At 49.5% G+C, this 23906-nt stretch overlaps 1 protein-coding gene across 2 annotated transcripts; it reads right to left on the minus strand.

Moving 5' to 3' along the window:
- Positions 1 to 378: 378 nt before the first annotated feature.
- LOC139415459 (uncharacterized) lies at positions 379 to 23411 on the minus strand. 2 transcript variants are annotated; one of them, XM_071163551.1, is made up of 3 exons: positions 23270 to 23411; positions 606 to 1123; positions 379 to 555 (listed from the first exon to the last, which is right to left on the minus strand). In XM_071163551.1, the coding sequence occupies exons 1-2, from the start codon at positions 23331 to 23333 to the stop codon at positions 651 to 653; spliced, it is 537 nt and encodes a 178-aa protein (XP_071019652.1). In that variant the 5' UTR covers positions 23334 to 23411; the 3' UTR covers positions 379 to 555; positions 606 to 650. The 2 variants fall into 2 exon arrangements, with proteins under 2 accessions (XP_071019652.1, XP_071019651.1); XM_071163550.1 differs by having other exon boundaries at positions 23177 to 23411.
- Between the last annotated feature and the right edge of the window lie 495 nt (positions 23412 to 23906).

Here is a 23906-nt window from a genome sequence, read left to right on the forward strand (position 1 = left end):
ATGAACACATTTGATATCTCGTAGAGTCCCTGCCCCAACAAATTGAGGCTGTTCTCAGGGAAAAAAGGGGTGAAACTAATGTTTTGTGTATACAGTATATATGTGATTAATAAGTGATTCATGAAAACAGAATATTTGCATACAGGATTTGTTGTCCTAGATCATTCATTGGAAGAGAGTTTGTCCTAAAAATCTACTGTTTCAACAATATTTTATATGCATGTATACTTATTTAATTGAACCTTTATTTAATTAGGCATGTATATAATGACATGTTTTACGTGATATATAAATATATATATAGTTATTGACTACACCTAATATACAATACAAGAGGCATTTGAATTTCACTCTATTTCCTTTCATTGAAATTTCAATTCTGTATCCTGTTTACTACTTCAATTCCAATTCAAGAATTTAATTGGAATTTGAAGTATTCTTAACTCAAGTCTGAATGAGCCCAACGCTGGCTGACAGACAGACAGACAGACAGACAGACAGACAGACAGACAGACAGACAGACATATGGTGATGTTATCTATTGATCATGTCCACCTTTACAGACAGCCAGACAGACGGTGATGTTATCTATTGATCATGTCTACCTTCACAGACAGACAGACAGACAGACAGACAGACAGACAGTGATGTTATCTATTGATCATGTCCACTCTGAGTCGTAGTGAACTGATGGGGTCTTGACAGAACACAGACAGGTATTCCACCACCCCGGAGTTCTGTCTCCTCTCGTCCTGCCGAGCTTGATGCTGCTCCTTCTCCCACCTCTCCTTCTCCCCGTCCATCTGGGCCAGAACACTCACCTGGACCGACCTCACCGTGGCGGCCAGCAGGAACAGTACCCCCTGTAGGATGTGACAGACTACTGCACACAGACTGAGCCCGGCTCCCAGCAGGTCCGGTACCGCTTCAAATATCACACACACCCCCTCGAGGAGAAGAGGAGACGCCCGGCCAGCGGAGGCGGGGCCATGGTTTACCAGGTGACAGACAAAGCGGGCAAGGTGCAGTGCGGCGCGCCGCAGTGGGAGCACGGCCAGGTACAGGTGGCACGCTGCTTTGGTGAGGGCGTGGAGGAGGAGCCGCAGCTCCAGGACGGCGTTGCCTGGAGATAGGAGATAAAGGGTAACCCCCGGTTACTAACCAGGTCAGCTGCTTAGAGTCAGGAGGCATTAGGCTCCAAACACTGTTTAACATCCGATTAATTAATCTGCTTTGATTAAGGCTGACGTGTCTCACCTGATTCACTGCCACTACTACTGTGTCATTGACTTGATTATTGTGTTATTGGCTTGTTTATTGTTTATTCCATGTGTAACTTTGTGTTGTTGTCTGTGTTACACCACTGTTTTATCTTGGCCAGGTCTCAGTTGTAAATTAAAACTTGTTCTCAACTGGCCTACCTGGTTTAATAAAGGTCAAATATATATATATTTTTTAAAAACAGACCGACAGACAGACTGCAGGGCATACAGACAGACTGCCAGACAGACAAGCAGACTTGCAGACACAGACAGACTGCCAGCCAGACAGACAGCGGGGCATAGAGACAGACTGCCAGACAGACAGACTGCCAAACACAGACAGACTACCAGACGGCCAGACAGACAACAGGGCATAGAGACAGACCGACAGACAGACTGCCAGACAGACTACCAGACACAGACAAACAGACAGCAGGGCATAAAAACAGACTGCCAGACAGACAGACTGCCAAACACAGACAGACTACCAGCCGGCCAGACAGACAACAGGGCATAGAGACAGACTGACAGACAGAATGCCAGACAGACTGCCAGACACAGACAGCAGGGCATAGAAACAGACTGCCAGACAGACAGACCACCAGACATAGACAGACTGCCAGACAGACAGACTGCCAGACACGCACAGACATACACAGACAGACAGACAGCAGGGCATAGAAACAGACTGCCAGACAGACAGACAGACAGACACAGTCAGACTGCCAGACACAGACATACTGCCAGACGGCCAGACAGACAACATGGCATAGAGACAGACAGACAGCCTGCCAGACAGACAGACCATAAGACATAGACAGACTTCCAGACAGACTGCCAGACACAGACAGGCAGACAGACTGCCAGACACAGCCAGACTGTCAGACAGCAGGGGATAGAGACAGACAGACTGCAAGACACAGACAGACTGCCTGACAGACAGACTTCCAGACACACAGCCAACAGACTGCTACACACAGACAGACAGCAGGGCATATAGAGAGGCTATCAGACAGACAGACAGCCAGATCGACAGACTGCGAGACAGACAGACTGCGAGACTGCAGGGCATAGAGACAGACTGTCAGACACAAACAGACTGCCAGACATACAGACTGCCAGCCTGACAGACAGCAGGGCATAGAGACAGACTGCCAGACAGACAGACTGACAGACACAGACAGTCAGCCAGACAGACACAGGAAGACTGCCAGCCACCCAGCTAAACAGACAGAATGCCAGACAGTAAGGCATAAAGACAGACTGTCAGACACAAAGACAGACTGCCAGACACAGACAGGCAGACTGTCAGACAGACTGCCAGACAGACAGACTGCCAGACAGACAGGCATAGAAACAGACTGTCATAGACAAAGACAGACCGCCAAACACAGACATACAGACTGCCAGACACAGATAGACAGACACAGACAGACAGCAGGGCATAGAGAAAGACTGTTAGACAGACAGACAGACAGACAGACAGACAGACAGACAGACAGACAGGCAGACAGCAGGGCATAAAGAAAGACTGTTAGACAGACAGACAGACAGACAGACAGGCAGACAGCAGGGCATAGAGAAAGACTGTTAGACAGACAGACAGACAGACAGACAGACAGACAGAGACACAGACAGACAGACAGAGACACAGACAGACAGACAGACAGACAGACAGACAGACAGACAGACAGACAGACAGACAGACAGACAGACAGACAAACAGACAGAGGATGCATCACAAATGTCAGCCTATTCCCGAATATACAGTGGGTCAAAAAAGTATTTAGTCAGCCACCAATTGTGCAAGTTCTCCCACTTAAAAAGATGAGAGAGGCCTGTAATTTTCATCATAGGTACACTTCAACTATGACAGACAAAATGAGAAAAAAAGTCCAGAAAAGGATTTTTAATTAATTAATTTGCAAATTATGGTGGAAAATAAGTATTTGGTCGCCTACAAACAAGCAAGATTTCTGGCTCTCACAGACCTGTAACTTCTTCTTTAAGAGGCTCCTCTGTCCTCCACTCGTTACCTGTATTAACGGCACCTGTTTGAACTTGTTATCAGTATAAAAGACACCTGTCCACAACCTCAAACAGTCACACTCCAAACTCCACTATGGCCAAGACCAAAGAGCTGTCAAAGGACACCAGAAACAAAATTGTAGACCTGCACCAGGCTGGGAAGACTGAATCTGCAATAGGTAAGCAGCTTGGTTTGAAGAAACAACTGTGGGAGCAATTATTAGGAAATGGAAGACATACAAGACCACTGATAATCTCCCTCGATCTGGGGCTCCACGCAAGATCTCACCCCGTGGGGTCAAAATGATCACAAGAACGGTGAGCAAAAATCCCAGAACCACACGGTTCACCTAGTGAATGACCTGCAGAGAGCTGGGACCAAAGTAACAAAGCCTACCATCAGCAAGGGCATTGAAGATGAAACGTGGCTGGGTCTTTCTGCATGACAATGATCCCAAACACACCGCCCGGGCAACGAAGGAGTGGCTTCGTAAGAAGCATTTCAAGGTCCTGGAGTGGCCTAGCCAGTCTCCAGATCTCAACACCATAGAAAATCTTTGGAGGGAGTTGAAAGACCGTGTTGCCCAGCAAAAGCCCCAAAACATCACTGCTCTAGAGGAGATCTGCATGGAGGAATGGGCCAAAATACCAGCAACAGTGTGTGAAAACCTTGTGAAGACTTACAGAAAACGTTTGACCTCTGTCATTGCCAACAAAGGGTATATAACAAAGTATTGAGATAAACTTTTGTTATTGACCAAATACTTATTTCCCACCATAATTTGCAAATAAATTCATAAAAAATCCTACAATGTGATTTTCTGGATTTTTTTTCTCATTTCGTCTGTCATAGTTGAAGTGTACCTATGATGAAAATTACAGGCCTCTCTCATCTTTTTAAGTGGGAGGACTTGCGCAATTGGTGGCTGACTAAATACTTTTTTGCCCCACTGTAATTGCCAACTTTTGGCACTATAGGGGTCTGGTCAAACGAAGTGCACTATGTAGGGAAAAGGGTGGTTATGGGCCCTGGTCTAAAGTAGTGCACTAGGTAGGGAATAGGGTTGGGCCCTAATCTAAAGTAGTGCACTATATAGGAAATAGGGTGGTTATGGGTCTTGGTCTAAAGTAGTGCAGCTGTAATCTATAGGTTCCTACACTGCCCCAACTGTAATTTATAGGTCCCTACACTGCCCCAACTGTAATCTATAGGTTCCTACACTGCCCCAACTGTAATCTATAGGTCCCTACACTGCCCCAACTGTAATCTATAGGTTCCTACACTGCCCCAACTGTAATCTATAGGTCCCTACACTGCCCCAACTGTAATCTATAGGTCCCTACACTGCCCCAACTGTAATCTATAGGTCCCTACACTGCCCCAACTGTAATCTATAGGTCCCTACACTGCCCAACTGTAATCCATAAGTCCCTACACTGCCCCAACTGTAATCTATAGGTCCCTACACTGCCCCAACTGTAATCTATAGGTACCTACAATGCCCCAACTGTAATATATAGGTCCCTACACTGCCCCAACTGTAATATATAGGTCCCTACACTGCCCCAACTGTAATCTATAGGTTCCTACACTGCCCCAACTGCAATCTATAGGTCCCTACACTGCCCCAACTGCAATCTATAGGTCCATACACTACCCCAGCTGTAATCTATAGGTCCCTACACTGCCCCAACTGTAACCTATAGGTCCTTACACTGCCCCAACTGTAATATATAGGTTCCAACACTGCCCCAACTGTAATCTATAGGTTCCTACACTGCCCAAACTGTAATCTATAGGTTCCTACACTGCCCCAAGTGTAATCTATAGGTCCCTACACTGCCCCAACTGCAATCTATAGGTACCTACAATGCCCCAACTGCAATATATAGGTCCCTACACTGCCCCAACTGTAATCTATAGGTTCCTACACTGCCCCAGCTGTAATCTATAGGTCCCTACACTGCCCCAACTGTAATCTAAAGGTCCCTACACTGCCAAAACTGTAATCTATAGGTTCCTACACCGCTCCAACTGTAATCTATAGGTTCCTACACCACTCCAACTGTAATCTATAGGTTCATACACCACTCCAACTGTAATCTATAGGTTCCTACACCGCTCCAACTGTAATCTATAGGTTCCTACACCGCTCCAACTGTAATCTATAGGTTCCTACACCACTCCAACTGTAATCTATAGGTTCCTACACCGCTCCAACTGTAATCTATAGGTTCCTACACCGCTCCAACTGTAATCTATAGGTTCCTACACCACTCCAACTGTAATCTATAGGTTCCTACACCGCTCCAACTGTAATCTATAGGTCCCTACACCGCTCCAACTGTAGTCTATATTGAAAAGTGACATTAAACCCTTCTTGAGGCAGTGTAGGGTAGTGGCCTTGAGGTCTATATGTTTTCCCACCACATCTGTCAGGTGTTAATCTCAATTGTAACCCCCCAATGGAAAGACAAATGGAGTCAGATCAGGTGATCCCATCATGCCCCTCCCTATATGACCAGGTTTTGCCAGAGACAGGATCAAGAAAAGCCTACCTTTGGGAGGGGAGTAGGGGTGTTGCCTAATAACGCCTACCTTCGGGAGGGCTCACCACCTGTTATAACACTACTCTAGCTGAGTTAACCACCTTTTATAACACTACTCTAGCTGGGTCCACCACTACCCACTACTCTAGCTGGGTCCACCACTACCCGCTACTCTAGCTGGGTTCACCACTACCCGCTACTCTAGCTGGGTTCACCACTACCCACTACTCTTGCTGGGTCCTACACTACTCTAGCTGGGCTCACCACCTGTTATAACACTACTCTAGCTGGGTTCACCACCTGTTATAACACTACTCTAGCTGGGCTCACCACCTGTTATAACACCACTCTAGCTGGGCTCACCACCTGTTATAACACTACTCTAGCTCGGTCAACCACTACCCACAACTCTAGCTGGGTCCACCACTATCCACTACTCTAGCTGGGTTCACCACTACCCACAACTCTAGCTGGGTCCACCAATACCCACTAGTCTAGCTGGGTCCTCCACTACCCACTACTCTAGCTGGGTCCACCACTACCCACTACTCTAGCTGGGTCCACCACTACCCACTACTCTAGCTGGGTCCACCACTACCCACTACTCTAGCTGGGTCAACCACTACCCACTACTCTAGCTGGGCTCACAACCTGTTATAACACTACTCTAGCTGGGATCACCACCTGTTATAACACTACTCTAGCTGGGTCCACCACTACCCGCTACTCTAGCTGGGCTCACCACCTGTTATAACACTAGCTGGGTCCTCCACTACCTACTACTCTAGCTGGGTCCTCCACTACTCTAGCTGGGTCCACCACTACCCACTAGTCTAGCTGGGTCCTCCAATACCCACTACTCTAGCTGGGTCAACCACTACCCACTACTCTAGCTGGGTCAACCACTACCCACTACTCTAGCTGGGTTCACCACTACCCACTACTCTAGCTGGGTTCACCACCTGTTATAACACTACTCTAGCTGGGTTCACCACCTGTGATAACACTACTCTAGCTGGGTCCACCACTACCCACTACTCTAGCTGGGTCCACCACTACCCACTACTCTAGCTGGGTCAACCACTACCAACTACTCTAGCTGGGCTCACCACCTGTTATAAAACTACTGTAGCTGGGTCCACCACTACCCACTACTCTATCTGGGTCAACCACTACCCACTACTCTAGCTGGGTTCACCACTACCCACTACTCTAGCTGGGTTCACCACTACCCACTACTCTAGCTGGGCTCACCACCTGTTATAACACTACTCTAGCTGGGTTCACCACCTGTTATAACACTACTCTAGCTGGGCTCACCACCTGTTATAACACTACTCTAGCTCGGTCAACCACTACCCACTACTCTAGCTGGGTCCACCACTATCCACTACTCTAGCTGGGTTCACCACTATCCACAACTCTAGCTGGGTCCACCACTACCCACTAGTCTAGCTGGGTACACCACTACCCACTACTCTAGCTGGGTCCACCACTATCCACTACTCTAGCTGGGTCCACCACTACCCAATACTCTAGCTGGGTCCACCACTACCCACTACTCTAGCTGGGTCCACCACTACCCACTACTCTAGCTGGGCTCACAACCTGTTATAACACTACTCTAGCTGGGATCACCACCTGTTATAACACTACTCTAGCTGGGTCCACCACTACCCGCTACTCTAGCTGGGCTCACCACCTGTTATAACACTATCTGGGTCCTCCACTACCCACTACTCTAGCTGGGTCCTCCACTACTCTAGCTGGGTCCACCACTACCCACTAGTCTAGCTGGGTCCTCCAATACCCACTACTCTAGCTGGGTCAACCACTACCCACTACTCTAGCTGGGTCAACCACTACCCACTACTCTAGCTGGGTTCACCACTACCCACTACTCTAGCTGGGTTCACCACCTGTTATAACACTACTCTAGCTGGGTTCACCACCTGTTATAACACTACTCTAGCTGGGTCCACCACTACCAAATTCTCTAGCTGGGTCCACCACTACCCAATACTCTAGCTGGGTCAACCACTACCAACTACTCTGGCTGGGCTCACCACCTGTTATAACACTACTGTAGCTGGGTCCACCACTACCCACTACTCTATCTGGGTCAACCACTACCCACTACTCTAGCTGGGTTCACCACTACCCACTACTCTAGCTGGGTTCACCACTACCCACTACTCTAGCTGGGCTCACCACCTGTTATAACACTACTCTAGCTGGGTTCACCACCTGTTATAACACTACTCTAGCTGGGTCAACCACTACCCACTACTCTAGCTGGGTTCACCACTACCCACTACTCTAGCTGGGTTCACCACTACCCACTACTCTAGCTGGGTTCACCATTACCCACTACTCTATCTGGGTCCACCACCTGTTATAACACTACTCTTGCTGGGTTCAACACCTGTTATAACACTACTCTAGCTGGGTCCACCACTACCCACTACTCTAGCTGGGTCCACCACCTGTTATAACACTACTCTAGCTGGGCTCACCACCTGTTATAACACTACTCTAGTTGGGTTAATCTCCGGTTATAACACCACTCTAGCTCGGTCCACCTCTACCCACTACTATAGCTGGGTCAACCACTACCCACTACTCTAGCTGGGTTCACCACTACCCACTACTCTAGCTGGGTTCACCACCTGTTATAACACTACTCTAGCTGGGTTCACCACCTGTTATAACACTACTCTAGCTGTGTTCACCACTACCCACTACTCTAGCTGGGTTCACCACTACCCACTACTCTAGCTGGGTCCACCACTACCCACTACTCTAGCTGGTTGCACCACCTGTTATAACACTACTCTAGCTGGGTCCACCACCTGTTATAACACTACTCTAGCTGGGCTCACCACCTGTTATAACACTACTCTAGCTGGGTTCACCACTACCCACTACTCTAGCTGGGTCCACCACCACCACTACACTAGCTGGGTTCACCACCTGTTATAACACTACTCTAGCTAGGTCAACCACCACCACTACTCTAGCTGGGTTCACCACCTGTTATAACACTACTCTAGCTGGGTCCACCACTACCCACTACTCTAGCTGGGCTCACCACTACCCACTACTCTAGCTGGGTTCACCACTACCCAATACTCTAGCTGGGTTCACCACTACCCACTACTCTAGCTGGGTTCACCAGCTGTTATAACACTACTCTAGCTGGGCTCACCACCTGTTATAACACTACTCAAGCTGGGTTCACCACTACCCACTACTCTAGCTGGGTCCACCACCTGTTATAACACTACTCTAGCTGGGTTCACCACTACCCACTACTCTAGCTGGGTCCACCACTACCCACTACTCTAGCTGGGCTCACCACTACCCACTACTCTAGCTGGGTTCACCACTACCCACTACTCTAGCTGGGTCAACCACTACCCACTACTCTAGCTGGTTGCACCACCAGTTATAACACTACTCTAGCTGGGTCCACCACCTGTTATAACACTACTCTAGCTGGGCTCACCACCTGTTATAACACTACTCTAGCTGGGTTCACCACTACCCACTACTCTAGCTGGGTCCACCACCACCACTACACTAGCTGGGTTCACCACCTGTTATAACACTACTCTAGCTAGGTCAACCACCACCACTACTCTAGCTGGGTTCACCACCTGTTATAACACTACTCTAGCTGGGCTCACCACTACCCACTACTCTAGCTGGGTTCACCACTACCCAATACTCTAGCTGGGTTCACCACTACCCACTACTCTAGCTGGGTTCACCAGCTGTTATAACACTACTCTAGCTGGGCTCACCACCTGTTGTAACACTACTCAAGCTGGGTCCACCACTACCCACTACTCTAGCTGGGTCCACCACCTGTTATAACACTACTCTAGCTGGGCTCACCACCTGTTATAACACTACTCTAGCTGTGTTCACCACTACCCACTACTCTAGCTGGGTTCACCACTACCCACAACTCTAGCTGGGTTCACCACTACCCACTACTCTAGCTGGGTCCACCACCACCAATACACTAGCTGGGTTCACCACCTGTTATAACACTACTCTAGCTAGGTCAACCATCACCACTACTCTAGCTGGGTTCACCACCTGTTATAACACTACTCTAGCTGGGTCCACCACTACCCACTACTCTAGCTGGGTCCACCACTACCCACTACTCTAGCTGGTTGCACCACCTGTTATAACACTACTCTAGCTGGGTCCACCACCTGTTATAACACTACTCTAGCTGGGCTCACCACCTGTTATAACACTACTCTAGCTGGGTTCACCACTACCCACTACTCTAGCTGGGTCCACCACCACCACTACACTAGCTGGGTTCACCACCTGTTATAACACTACTCTAGCTAGGTCAACCACCACCACTACTCTAGCTGGGTTCACCACCTGTTATAACACTACTCTAGCTGGGTTCACCACCTGTTATAACACTACTCTAGCTGTGTTCACCACTACCCACTACTCTAGCTGGGTTCACCACTACCCACAACTCTAGCTGGGTTCACCACTACCCACTACTCTAGCTGGGTCCACCACCACCAATACACTAGCTGGGTTCACCACCTGTTATAACACTACTCTAGCTAGGTCAACCATCACCACTACTCTAGCTGGGTTCACCACCTGTTATAACACTACTCTAGCTGGGTCCACCACTACCCACTACTCTAGCTGGGTCCACCACTACCCACTACTCTAGCTGGTTGCACCACCTGTTATAACACTACTCTAGCTGGGTCCACCACCTGTTATAACACTACTCTAGCTGGGTTCACCACTACCCACTACTCTAGCTGGTTGCACCACCTGTTATAACACTACTCTAGCTGGGCTCACCACCTGTTATAACACTACTCTAGCTGGGTTCACCACTACCCACTACTCTAGCTGGGTCCACCACCACCACTACACTAGCTGGGTTCACCACCTGTTATAACACTACTCTAGCTAGGTCAACCACCACCACTACTCTAGCTGGGTTCACCACCTGTTATAACACTACTCTAGCTGGGTCCACCACTACCCACTACTCTAGCTGGGCTCACCACTACCCACTACTCTAGCTGGGTTCACCACTACCCAATACTCTAGCTGGGTTCACCACTACCCACTACTCTAGCTGGGTTCACCAGCTGTTATAACACTACTCTAGCTGGGCTCACCACCTGTTATAACACTACTCAAGCTGGGTTCACCACTACCCACTACTCTAGCTGGGTCCACCACCTGTTATAACACTACTCTAGCTGGGTTCACCACTACCCACTACTCTAGCTGGGTCCACCACTACCCACTACTCTAGCTGGGCTCACCACTACCCACTACTCTAGCTGGGTTCACCACTACCCACTACTCTAGCTGGGTCCACCACTACCCACTACTCTAGCTGGTTGCACCACCTGTTATAACACTACTCTAGCTGGGTCCACCACCTGTTATAACACTACTCTAGCTGGGCTCACCACCTGTTATAACACTACTCTAGCTGGGTTCACCACTACCCACTACTCTAGCTGGGTCCACCACCACCACTACACTAGCTGGGTTCACCACCTGTTATAACACTACTCTAGCTAGGTCAACCACCACCACTACTCTAGCTGGGTTCACCACCTGTTATAACACTACTCTAGCTGGGCTCACCACTACCCACTACTCTAGCTGGGTTCACCACTACCCAATACTCTAGCTGGGTTCACCACTACCCACTACTCTAGCTGGGTTCACCAGCTGTTATAACACTACTCTAGCTGGGCTCACCACCTGTTATAACACTACTCAAGCTGGGTTCACCACTACCCACTACTCTTGCTGGGTTCAACACCTGTTATAACACTACTCTAGCTGGGTCCACCACTACCCACTACTCTAGCTGGGTCCACCACCTGTTATAACACTACTCTAGCTGGGCTCACCACCTGTTATAACACTACTCTAGTTGGGTTAATCTCCGGTTATAACACCACTCTAGCTCGGTCCACCTCTACCCACTACTATAGCTGGGTCAACCACTACCCACTACTCTAGCTGGGTTCACCACTACCCACTACTCTAGCTGGGTTCACCACCTGTTATAACACTACTCTAGCTGGGTTCACCACCTGTTATAACACTACTCTAGCTGTGTTCACCACTACCCACTACTCTAGCTGGGTTCACCACTACCCACAACTCTAGCTGGGTTCACCACTACCCACTACTCTAGCTGGGTCCACCACTACCCACTACTCTAGCTGGGTTCACCACCTGTTATAACACTACTCTAGCTGGGTTCACCACCTGTTATAACACTACTCTAGCTGTGTTCACCACTACCCACTACTCTAGCTGGGTTCACCACTACCCACTACTCTAGCTGGGCTCACCACTACCCACTACTCTAGCTGGGTTCACCACTACCAAATACTCTAGCTGGGTTCACCACTACCCACTACTCTAGCTGGGTTCACCAGCTGTTATAACACTACTCTAGCTGGGCTCACAACCTGTTATAACACTACTCAAGCTGGGTTCACCACTACCCACTACTCTAGCTGGGTCCACCACCTGTTATAACACTACTCTAGCTGGGTTCACCACTACCCACTACTCTAGCTGGGTCCACCACTACCCACTACTCTAGCTGGGCTCACCACTACCCACTACTCTAGCTGGGTTCACAACTACCCACTATTCTAGCTGGGTTCACGACCTGTTATAACACTACTCTAGCTGGGCTCACCACCTGTTATAACACTACTCTAGCTGGGTCCACCACTACCCACTACTCTAGCTGGGTTCACCACTACCCACTACTCTAGCTGGGCTCACCACTACCCACTACTCTAGCTGGGTTCACCACTACCCACTATTCTAGCTGGGTTCACCGCCTGTTATAACACTACTCTAGCTGGGCTCACCACCTGTTATAACACCACTCTAGCTTGGCTCACCACCTGTTATAACACTACTCTAGCTGGGTTCACCACTACCCACTACTATAGCTGGGTCCACCACTACCCACTACTCTAGCTGGGTTCACCACTACCCACTACTCTAGCTGGGCTCACCACCTGTTATAACACTACTCTAGCTGGGTTCACCACCTGTTATAACACTACTCTAGCTGGGCTCACCACTACCCACTACTCTAGCTGGGCTCACCACTACCCACTACTCTAGCTGGGTTCACCACTACCCACTACTCTAGCTGGGTTCACCACCTGTTATAACACTACTCTAGCTGGGTTCACCACCTGTTGTAACACTACTCTAGCTGGGCTCACCACCTGTAATAACACTACTCTAGCTGGGTTCACCACAGCCCACTACTCTAGCTGGGTCCACCACTACCCACTACTCTAGCTGGGTTCACCAACTGTTATAACACTACTCTAGCTGGGTCCACCACTACCCACTACTCTAGCTGGGTTCACCACCTGTTATAACACTACTTTAGCTGGGTCCACCACCTGTTATAACACTACTCTAGCTGGGTTCACCACTACCCACTACTCTAGCTGGGTTCACCACTACCCACTACTCTAGCTGGACTCACCACCTGATATAACACTACTCTAGCTGGGTCCACCACTACCCACTACTCTAGCTGGGTCCACCACTACCCACTACTCTAGCTGGGTTCACCACCTGTTATAACACTACTCTAGCTGGGTCCACCACCTGTTATAACACTACTCTAGCTGGGCTCACCACCTGTTATAACACTACTCTAGCTGGGTCCACCACCTGTTATAAGACTACTCTAGCTGGGTCCACCACTACCCACTACTCTAGCTTGGTCCACCACTACCCACTACTCTAGCTGGGTTCACCACTACCCACTACTCTAGCTGGGTTCACCACTACCCACTACTCTAGCTGGGTTCACCACTACCCACTACTCTAGCTGGGTCCACCACTACCCACTACTCTAGCTGGGTTCAGCACTACCCACTACTCTAGCTGGGTTCACCACCTGTTATAACACTACTCTAGCTGGGCTCACCACCTGTTATAACACTACTCTAGCTGGACTCACCACCTGTTATAACACTACTCTAGCTGGGTCCACCACCTGTTATAACACTACTCTAGCTGGGTCCACCACTACCCACTACTCTAGCTGGGTCCACCACTACCCACTACTCTAGCTGGGTTCACCACCTGTTATAACACTACTCTAGCTGGGTCCACCACCTGTTATAACACTACTCTAGCTGGGTTCACCACTACCCACTACTCTAGCTGGGTCCACCACCACCACTACACTAGCTGGGTTCACCACCTGTTATAACACTACTCTAGCTAGGTCAACCACCACCACTACTCTAACTGGGTTCACCACCTGTTATAACACTACTCTAGCTGGGTCCACCACTACCCACTACTCTAGCTGGGTTCACCACTACCCACTACTCTAGCTGGGTCCACCACTACCCACTACTCTAGCTGGGTCCACCACTACCCACTACTATAGCTGGGTCCACCACTACCCACTACTCTAGCTGGGTTCACCACTACCCACTACTCTAGCTGGGCTCACCACCTGTTATAACACTACTCTAGCTGGGTTCACCACCTGTTATAACACTACTCTAGCTGGGTCCACCACTACCCACTACTCTAGCTGGGTTCACCACCTGTTATAACACTACTTTAGCTGGGTCCACCACCTGTTATAACACTACTCTAGCTGGGTCCACCACTACCCACTACTCTAGCTGGGTCCTCCAACTGTTATAACACTACTCTAGCTGGGTTCACCACTACCCACTACTCTAGCTGGGTTCACCACTACCCACTACTCTAGCTGGACTCACCACCTGATATAACACTACTCTAGCTGGGTCCACCACTACCCACTACTCTAGCTGGGTCCACCACTACCCACTACTCTAGCTGGGTTCACCACCTGTTATAACACTACTCTAGCTGGGTCCACCACCTGTTATAACACTACTCTAGCTGGGCTCACCACCTGTTATAACACTACTCTAGCTGGGTCCACCACCTGTTATAAGACTACTCTAGCTGGGTCCACCACTACCCACTACTCTAGCTTGGTCCACCACTACCCACTACTCTAGCTGGGTTCACCACTACCCACTACTCTAGCTGGGTTCACCACTACCCACTACTCTAGCTGGGTTCACCACTACCCACTACTCTAGCTGGGTCCACCACTACCCACTACTCTAGCTGGGTTCAGCACTACCCACTACTCTAGCTGGGTTCACCACCTGTTATAACACTACTCTAGCTGGGCTCACCACCTGTTATAACACTACTCTAGCTGGACTCACCACCTGTTATAACACTACTCTAGCTGGGTCCACCACCTGTTATAACACTACTCTAGCTGGGTCCACCACTACCCACTACTCTAGCTGGGTCCACCACTACCCACTACTCTAGCTGGGTTCACCACCTGTTATAACACTACTCTAGCTGGGTCCACCACCTGTTATAACACTACTCTAGCTGGGTTCACCACTACCCACTACTCTAGCTGGGTCCACCACCACCACTACACTAGCTGGGTTCACCACCTGTTATAACACTACTCTAGCTAGGTCAACCACCACCACTACTCTAACTGGGTTCACCACCTGTTATAACACTACTCTAGCTGGGTCCACCACTACCCACTACTCTAGCTGGGTTCACCACTACCCACTACTCTAGCTGGGTCCACCACTACCCACTACTCTAGCTGGGTCCACCACTACCCACTACTATAGCTGGGTCCACCACTACCCACTACTCTAGCTGGGTTCACCACTACCCACTACTCTAGCTGGGCTCACCACCTGTTATAACACTACTCTAGCTGGGTTCACCACCTGTTATAACACTACTCTAGCTGGGTCCACCACTACCCACTACTCTAGCTGGGTTCACCACTACCCACTACTCTAGCTGGGTCCACCACTACCCACTACTCTAGCTGGGTTCACCACTACCCACTACTCTAGCTGGGTCCACCACTACCCACTACTCTAGCTGGGTTCACCACTACCCACTACTATAGCTGGGTCCACCACTACCCACTACTCTAGCTGGGTTCACCACTACCCACTACTCTAGCTGGGCTCACCACCTGTTATAACACTACTCTAGCTGGGTTCACCACCTGTTATAACACTACTCTAGCTGGGCTCACCACTACCCACTACTCTAGCTGGGCTCACCACTACCCACTACTCTAGCTGGGTTCACCACTACCCACTACTCTAGCTGGGTTCACCACCTGTTATAACACTACTCTAGCTGGGTTCACCACCTGTTGTAACATTACTCTAGCTGGGCTCACCACCTGTAATAACACTACTCTAGCTGGGTTCACCACAGCCCACTACTCTAGCTGGGTTCACCACCTGTTATAACACTACTCTAGCTGGGTTCACCACCTGTTGTAACATTACTCTAGCTGGGCTCACCACCTGTAATAACACTACTCTAGCTGGGTTCACCACAGCCCACTACTCTAGCTGGGTCTACCACTACCCACTACTCTAGCTGGGTTCACCAACTGTTATAACACTACTCTAGCTGGGTCCACCACTACCCACTACTCTAGCTGGGTTCACCACCTGTTATAACACTACTTTAGCTGGGTCCACCACCTGTTATAACACTACTCTAGCTGGGTCCACCACTACCCACTACTCTAGCTGGGTCCTCCAACTGTTATAACACTACTCTAGCTGGGTTCACCACTACCCACTACTCTAGCTGGGTTCACCACTACCCACTACTCTAGCTGGACTCACCACCTGTTATAACACCACTCTAGCTGGGTCCACCACTACCCACTACTCTAGCTGGGTTCACCACCTGTTATAACACTACTCTAGCTGGGTCCACCACCTGTTATAACACTACTCTAGCTGGGCTCACCACCTGTTATAACACTACTCTAGCTGGGTCCACCACCTGTTATAAGACTACTCTAGCTGGGTCCACCACTACCCACTACTCTAGCTTGGTCCACCACTACCCACTACTCTAGCTGGGTTCACCACTACCCACTACTCTAGCTGGGTTCACCACTACCCACTACTCTAGCTGGGTTCACCACTACCCACTACTCTAGCTGGGTCCACCACTACCCACTACTCTAGCTGGGTTCACCACTACCCACTACTCTAGCTGGGTTCACCACCTGTTATAACACTACTCTAGCTGGGCTCACCACCTGTTATAACACTACTCTAGCTGGACTCACCACCTGTTATAACACTACTCTAGCTGGGTCCACCACTACCCACTACTCTAGCTGGGTCCACCACTACCCACTACTCTAGCTGGGTTCACCACCTGTTATAACACTACTCTAGCTGGGTCCACCACCTGTTATAACACTACTCTAGCTGGGATCACCACCTGTTATAACACTACTCTAGCTGGGTTCACCACTACCCACTACTCTAGCTGGGTCCACCACCACCACTACACTAGCTGGGTTCACCACCTGTTATAACACTACTCTAGCTAGGTCAACCACCACCACTACTCTAACTGGGTTCACCACCTGTTATAACACTACTCTAGCTGGGTCCACCACTACCCACTACTCTAGCTGGGTTCACCACTACCCACTACTCTAGCTGGGTCCACCACTACCCACTACTCTAGCTGGGTCCACCACTACCCACTACTCTAGCTGGGTCCACCACTACCCACTACTCTAGCTGGGTCCACCTCCTGTTATAACACTACTCTAGCTGGGCTCACCACCTGTTATAACACTACTCTAGCTGGGCTCACCACCTGTTATAACACTACTCTAGCTGGGTTCACCACTACCCACTACTCTAGCTGGGTCCACCACCACCACTACACTAGCTGGGTTCACCACCTGTTATAACACTACTCTAGCTAGGTCAACCACCACCACTACTCTAACTGGGTTCACCACCTGTTATAACACTACTCTAGCTGGGTCCACCACTACCCACTACTCTAGCTGGGTTCACCACTACCCACTACTCTAGCTGGGTCCACCACTACCCACTACTCTAGCTGGGTCCACCACTACCCACTACTCTAGCTGGGTCCACCACTACCCACTACTCTAGCTGGGTCCACCACCTGTTATAACACTACTCTAGCTGGGCTCACCACCTGTTATAACACTACTCTAGCTGGGCTCACCACCTGTTATAACACTACTCTAGCTGGGTTCACCACTACCCACTACTCTAGCTGGGTCCACCACCACCACTACACTAGCTGGGTTCACCACCTGTTATAACACTACTCTAGCTAGGTCAACCACCACCACTACTCTAGCTGGGTTCACCACCTGTTATAACACTACTCTAGCTGGGTCCACCACTACCCACTACTCTAGCTGGGCTCACCACTACCCACTACTCTAGCTGGGTTCACCACTACCCAATACTCTAGCTGGGTTCACCACTACCCACTACTCTAGCTGGGTTCACCACCTGTTATAACACTACTCAAGTGTTGTTCACCACTACCCACTACTCTAGCTGGGTCCACCACCTGTTATAACACTACTCTAGCTGGGTTCACCACTACCCACTACTCTAGCTGGGTCCACCACTACCCACTACTCTAGCTGGGCTCACCACTACCCACTACTCTAGCTGGGTTCACCACTGCCCACTATTCTAGCTGGGTTCACCACCTGTTATAACACTACTCTAGCTGGGTTCAACACCTGTTATAACACTACTCTAGCTGGGCTCACCACCTGTTATAACACTACTCTAGCTGGGTCCACCACTACCCACTACTCTAGCTGGGTCCACCACTACCCACTACTCTAGCTGGGTTCACCACCTGTTATAACACTACTCTAGCTGGGTCCACCACTACCCACTACTCTAGCTGGGTTCACCACTACCCACTACTCTAGCTGGGTTCACCACCTGTTATAACACTACTCTAGCTGGGTCCACCACCTGTTATAACACTACTCTAGCTGGGATCACCACCTGTTATAACACTACTCTAGCTGGGTTCACCACTACCCACTACTCTAGCTGGGTCCACCACCACCACTACACTAGCTGGGTTCACCACCTGTTATAACACTACTCTAGCTAGGTCAACCACCACCACTACTCTAACTGGGTTCACCACCTGTTATAACACTACTCTAGCTGGGTCCACCACTACCCACTACTCTAGCTGGGTTCACCACTACCCACTACTCTTGCTGGGTCCACCACTACCCACTACTCTAGCTGGGTCCACCACTACCCACTACTCTAGCTGGGTCCACCACTACCCACTACTCTAGCTGGGTCCACCACCTGTTATAACACTACTCTAGCTGGGCTCACCACCTGTTATAACACTACTCTAGCTGGGCTCACCACCTGTTATAACACTACTCTAGCTGGGTTCACCACTACCCACTACTCTAGCTGGGTCCACCACCACCACTACACTAGCTGGGTTCACCACCTGTTATAACACTACTCTAGCTAGGTCAACCACCACCACTACTCTAGCTGGGTTCACCACCTGTTATAACACTACTCTAGCTGGGTCCACCACTACCCACTACTCTAGCTGGGCTCACCACTACCCACTACTCTAGCTGGGTTCACCACTACCCAATACTCTAGCTGGGTTCACCACTACCCACTACTCTAGCTGGGTTCACCACCTGTTATAACACTACTCTAGCTGGGCTCACCACCTTTTATAACACTACTCAAGCTGGGTTCACCACTACCCACTACTCTAGCTGGGTCCACCACCTGTTATAACACTACTCTAGCTGGGTTCACCACTACCCACTACTCTAGCTGGGTCCACCACTACCCACTACTCTAGCTGGGCTCACCACTACCCACTACTCTAGCTGGGTTCACCACTGCCCACTATTCTAGCTGGGTTCACCACCTGTTATAACACTACTCTAGCTGGGTTCAACACCTGTTATAACACTACTCTAGCTGGGCTCACCACTACCCACGACTCTAGCTGGGCTCACCACTACCCACTACTCTAGCTGGGTTCACCACTACCCACTACTCTAGCTGGGTTCACCACCTGTTATAACACTACTGTAGCTGGGTTCACCACCTGTTGTAACACTACTCTAGCTGGGCTCACCACCTGTAATATCACTACTCTAGCTGGGTTCACCACAGCCCACTACTCTAGCTGGGTCCACCACTACCCACTACTCTAGCTGGGTTCACCACCTGTTATAACACTACTCTAGCTGGGTCCACCACTACCCACTACTCTAGCTGGGTCCACCACCTGTTATAACACTACTCTAGCTGGTTTCACCACCTGTTATAACACTACTCTAGCTGGATCAACCACTACCCACTACTCTAGCTGGGTTCACCACCTGTTATAACACTACTTTAGCTGGGTCCACCACCTGTTATAACACTACTCTAGCTGGGTCCACCACTACCCACTACTCTAGCTGGGTCCTCCAACTGTTATAACACTACTCTAGCTGGGTTCACCACTACCCACTACTCTAGCTGGGTTCACCACTACCCACTACTCTAGCTGGGTCCACCACCTGTTATAACACTACTCTAGCTGGGCTCACCACCTGTTATAACACTACTCTAGCTGGGTCCACCACCTGTTATAACACTACTCTAGCTGGGTCCACCACTACCCACTACTCTAGCTGGGTCCACCACTACCCACTACTCTAGCTGGGTTCACCACTACCCACTACTCTAGCTGGGTCCACCACTACCCACTACTCTAGCTGGGTTCACCACTACCCACTACTCTAGCTGGGTCCACCACTGCCCACTACTCTAGCTGGGTTCACCACTACCCACTACTCTAGCTGGGTTCACCACCTGTTATAACACTACTCTAGCTGGGCTCACCACCTGTTATAACACTACTCTAGCTGGGCTCACCACCTGTTATAACACTACTCTAGCTGGGTCCTCCACTACCCACTACTCTATCTGGGTCCTCCACCTGTTATAACACTACTCTAGCTGGGTCCACCACTACCCACTACTCTAGCTGGGTTCACAACCTGTTATAACACTACTCTAGCTGGGTTCACCACTACCCACTACTCTAGCTGGGTTCACAACCTGTTATAACACTACTCTAGCTGGATCCACCACTACCCACTACTCTAGCTGGGTTCACAACCTGTTATAACACTACTCTAGCTGGGTTCACCACCTGTTATAACACTACTCTAGCTGGGTCCTCCACTACCCACTACTCTAGCTGGGTCCTCCACCTGTTATAACACCACTCTAGCTGGGTTCACCACCTGTTATAACACCACTCTAGCTGGGTTCACCACCTGTTATAACACCACTCTAGCTGGGTCCACCACCTGTTATAACACTACTCTAGCTGGGCTCACCACCTGTTATAACACTACTCTAGCTGGGTCCACCACTACCCACTACTCTAGCTGGGTCCACCACTACCCACTACTCTAGCTGGGTTCACCACTACCCACTACTCTAGCTGGGTCCACCACTACCCACTACTCTAGCTGGGTTCACCACTACCCACTACTCTAGCTGGGTCCACCACTACCCACTACTCTAGCTGGGTTCACCACTACCCACTACTCTAGCTGGGTTCACCACCTGTTATAACACTACTCTAGCTGGGCTCACCACCTGTTATAACACTACTCTAGCTGGGCTCACCACCTGTTATAACACTACTCTAGCTGGGTCCACCACTACCCACTACTCTAGCTGGGTTCACAACCTGTTATAACACTACTCTAGCTGGGTTCACCACTACCCACTACTCTAGCTGGGTTCACAACCTGTTATAACACTACTCTAGCTGGATCCACCACTACCCACTACTCTAGCTGGGTTCACAACCTGTTATAACACTACTCTAGCTGGGTTCACCACCTGTTATAACACTACTCTAGCTGGGTCCTCCACTACCCACTACTCTAGCTGGGTCCTCCACCTGTTATAACACCACTCTAGCTGGGTTCACCACCTGTTATAACACCACTCTAGCTGGGTTCACCACCTGTTATAACACCACTCTAGCTGGGTTCACCACCCGTTATAACACTACTCTAGCTGGGCTCACCACCTGTTATAACACTACTCTAGCTTGGTCCACCACCTGTTATAACACTACTCTATCTGGGTCCACCACTACCCACTACTCTAGCTGGGTCCTCCAACTGTTATAACACTACTCTAGCTGGGCTCACCACCTGTTATAACACTACTCTAGCTGGGTCCACCACCTGTTATAACACTACTCTATCTGGGTCCACCACTACCCACTACTCTAGCTGGGTCCTCCACTACCCACTACTCTAGCTGGGTCCTCCACCTGTTATAACACCACTCTAGCTGGGTTCACCACCTGTTATAACACCACTCTAGCTGGGTTCACCACCTGTTATAACACCACTCTAGCTGGGTTCACCACCCGTTATAACACTACTCTAGCTGGGCTCACCACCTGTTATAACACTACTCTAGCTGGGTCCACCACCTGTTATAACACTACTCTATCTGGGTCCACCACTACCCACTACTCTAGCTGGGTCCACCACTACCCACTACTCTAGCTGGGTTCACCACTACCCACTACTCTAGCTGGGTCCACCACTACCCACTACTCTAGCTGGGTTCACCACTACCCACTACTCTAGCTGGGTTTACCACCTGTTATAACACTACTCTAGCTGGGCTCACCACCTGTTTTAACACTACTCTAGCTTGGCTCACCACCTGTAATAACACTACTCTAGCTGGGTCCTCCACTACCCACTACTCTAGCTGGGTAATCCACCTGTTATAACACTACTCTAGCTGGGTCCACCACTACCCACTACTCTAGCTGGGTTCACAACCTGTTATAACACTACTCTAGCTGGGTTCACCACGACCCACTACTCTAGCTGGGTTCACAACCTGTTATAACACTACTCTAGCTGGATCCACCACTACCCACCACTCTAGCTGGGTTCACCACCTGTTATAACACCACTCTAGCTGGGTTCACCACCTGTTATAACACTACTCTAGCTGGGTTCACCACCTGTTATAACACTACTCTAGCTGGGTCCTCCACTACCCACTACTCTAGCTGGGTACTCCACTACCCACTACTCTAGCTGGGTCCTCCACCTGTTATAACACCACTCTAGCTGGGTTCACCACCTGTTATAACACCACTCTAGCTCGGTCCTACAACTGTAGGCTTACTTGTTTCGTTTTCTTATTTCCGTCTACATAATGTTTGGTATAATCGCCAGGTATGGTCTTGTATTGTTCTTGTTGTTGCTATAGTTTAATGAATTAAACGATTCATAACAAATGTAATGAAAGCTGTAATCATACCGCAATTAGGAGGAAGAGCCGTGCGCGTGCCAATACCGCACCGTTCCCTTGATGAAGAAAGCTCCCATACCTCTGCTAACCAGGTTCTCTTACCGTCGATATAACACAGCAGCCAGAGGAAGGCTATACTCGCAGCCAGGGTAGTCCACCAGTCCATGACATGTAGTCTAGCTGTCCTTTCTGTCTCTCTACCGAGTGGACGATGCCTGATGCAATAAGGAGGCTCTGTGTGATAGTCTATGGGCATTGCACGACACGGCAAAGTCCGCTTCCTGATCCTGGTAAACGTAGTTGTATACTGGATATTCGATGGATTCGGTTTTCTCCTCAATAGCTCTTGAAACAAGCATACCATGACTATGGACATTATATATTCTGAATCAGGTTTGGATGGGGAACAATCCATGTTGTATTTGTTCATTGTTTTTATAAAATAAAATATGATTTTGGATTTCAATCCCTCTTAAAACAAATCATGCCATTACTATGGTAATTTATATTCTGAATCAGAAGAGTTAAATTCAAACAAAACAAAAGATGTGGATTTTTCTCCATCCTCCTCTGATTCACATAACATACATTTCAAATTCATGGCATGCTTGGTTCAACAGATAGATCACCTAATATCCAGTATGAAACTAATGTTACCTTGGTGTTGCGGTACCATCTCACCCAGCCAAACTACAGTATGATGTGGCGTGCTCTAAGCAGCAGAGAGAGACTGTAGGTC

This window comes from Oncorhynchus clarkii, chromosome 8 (genome assembly GCF_045791955.1).
Source record: "Oncorhynchus clarkii lewisi isolate Uvic-CL-2024 chromosome 8, UVic_Ocla_1.0, whole genome shotgun sequence".
NCBI classification, from domain to species: Eukaryota; Metazoa; Chordata; class Actinopteri; order Salmoniformes; family Salmonidae; genus Oncorhynchus; species Oncorhynchus clarkii.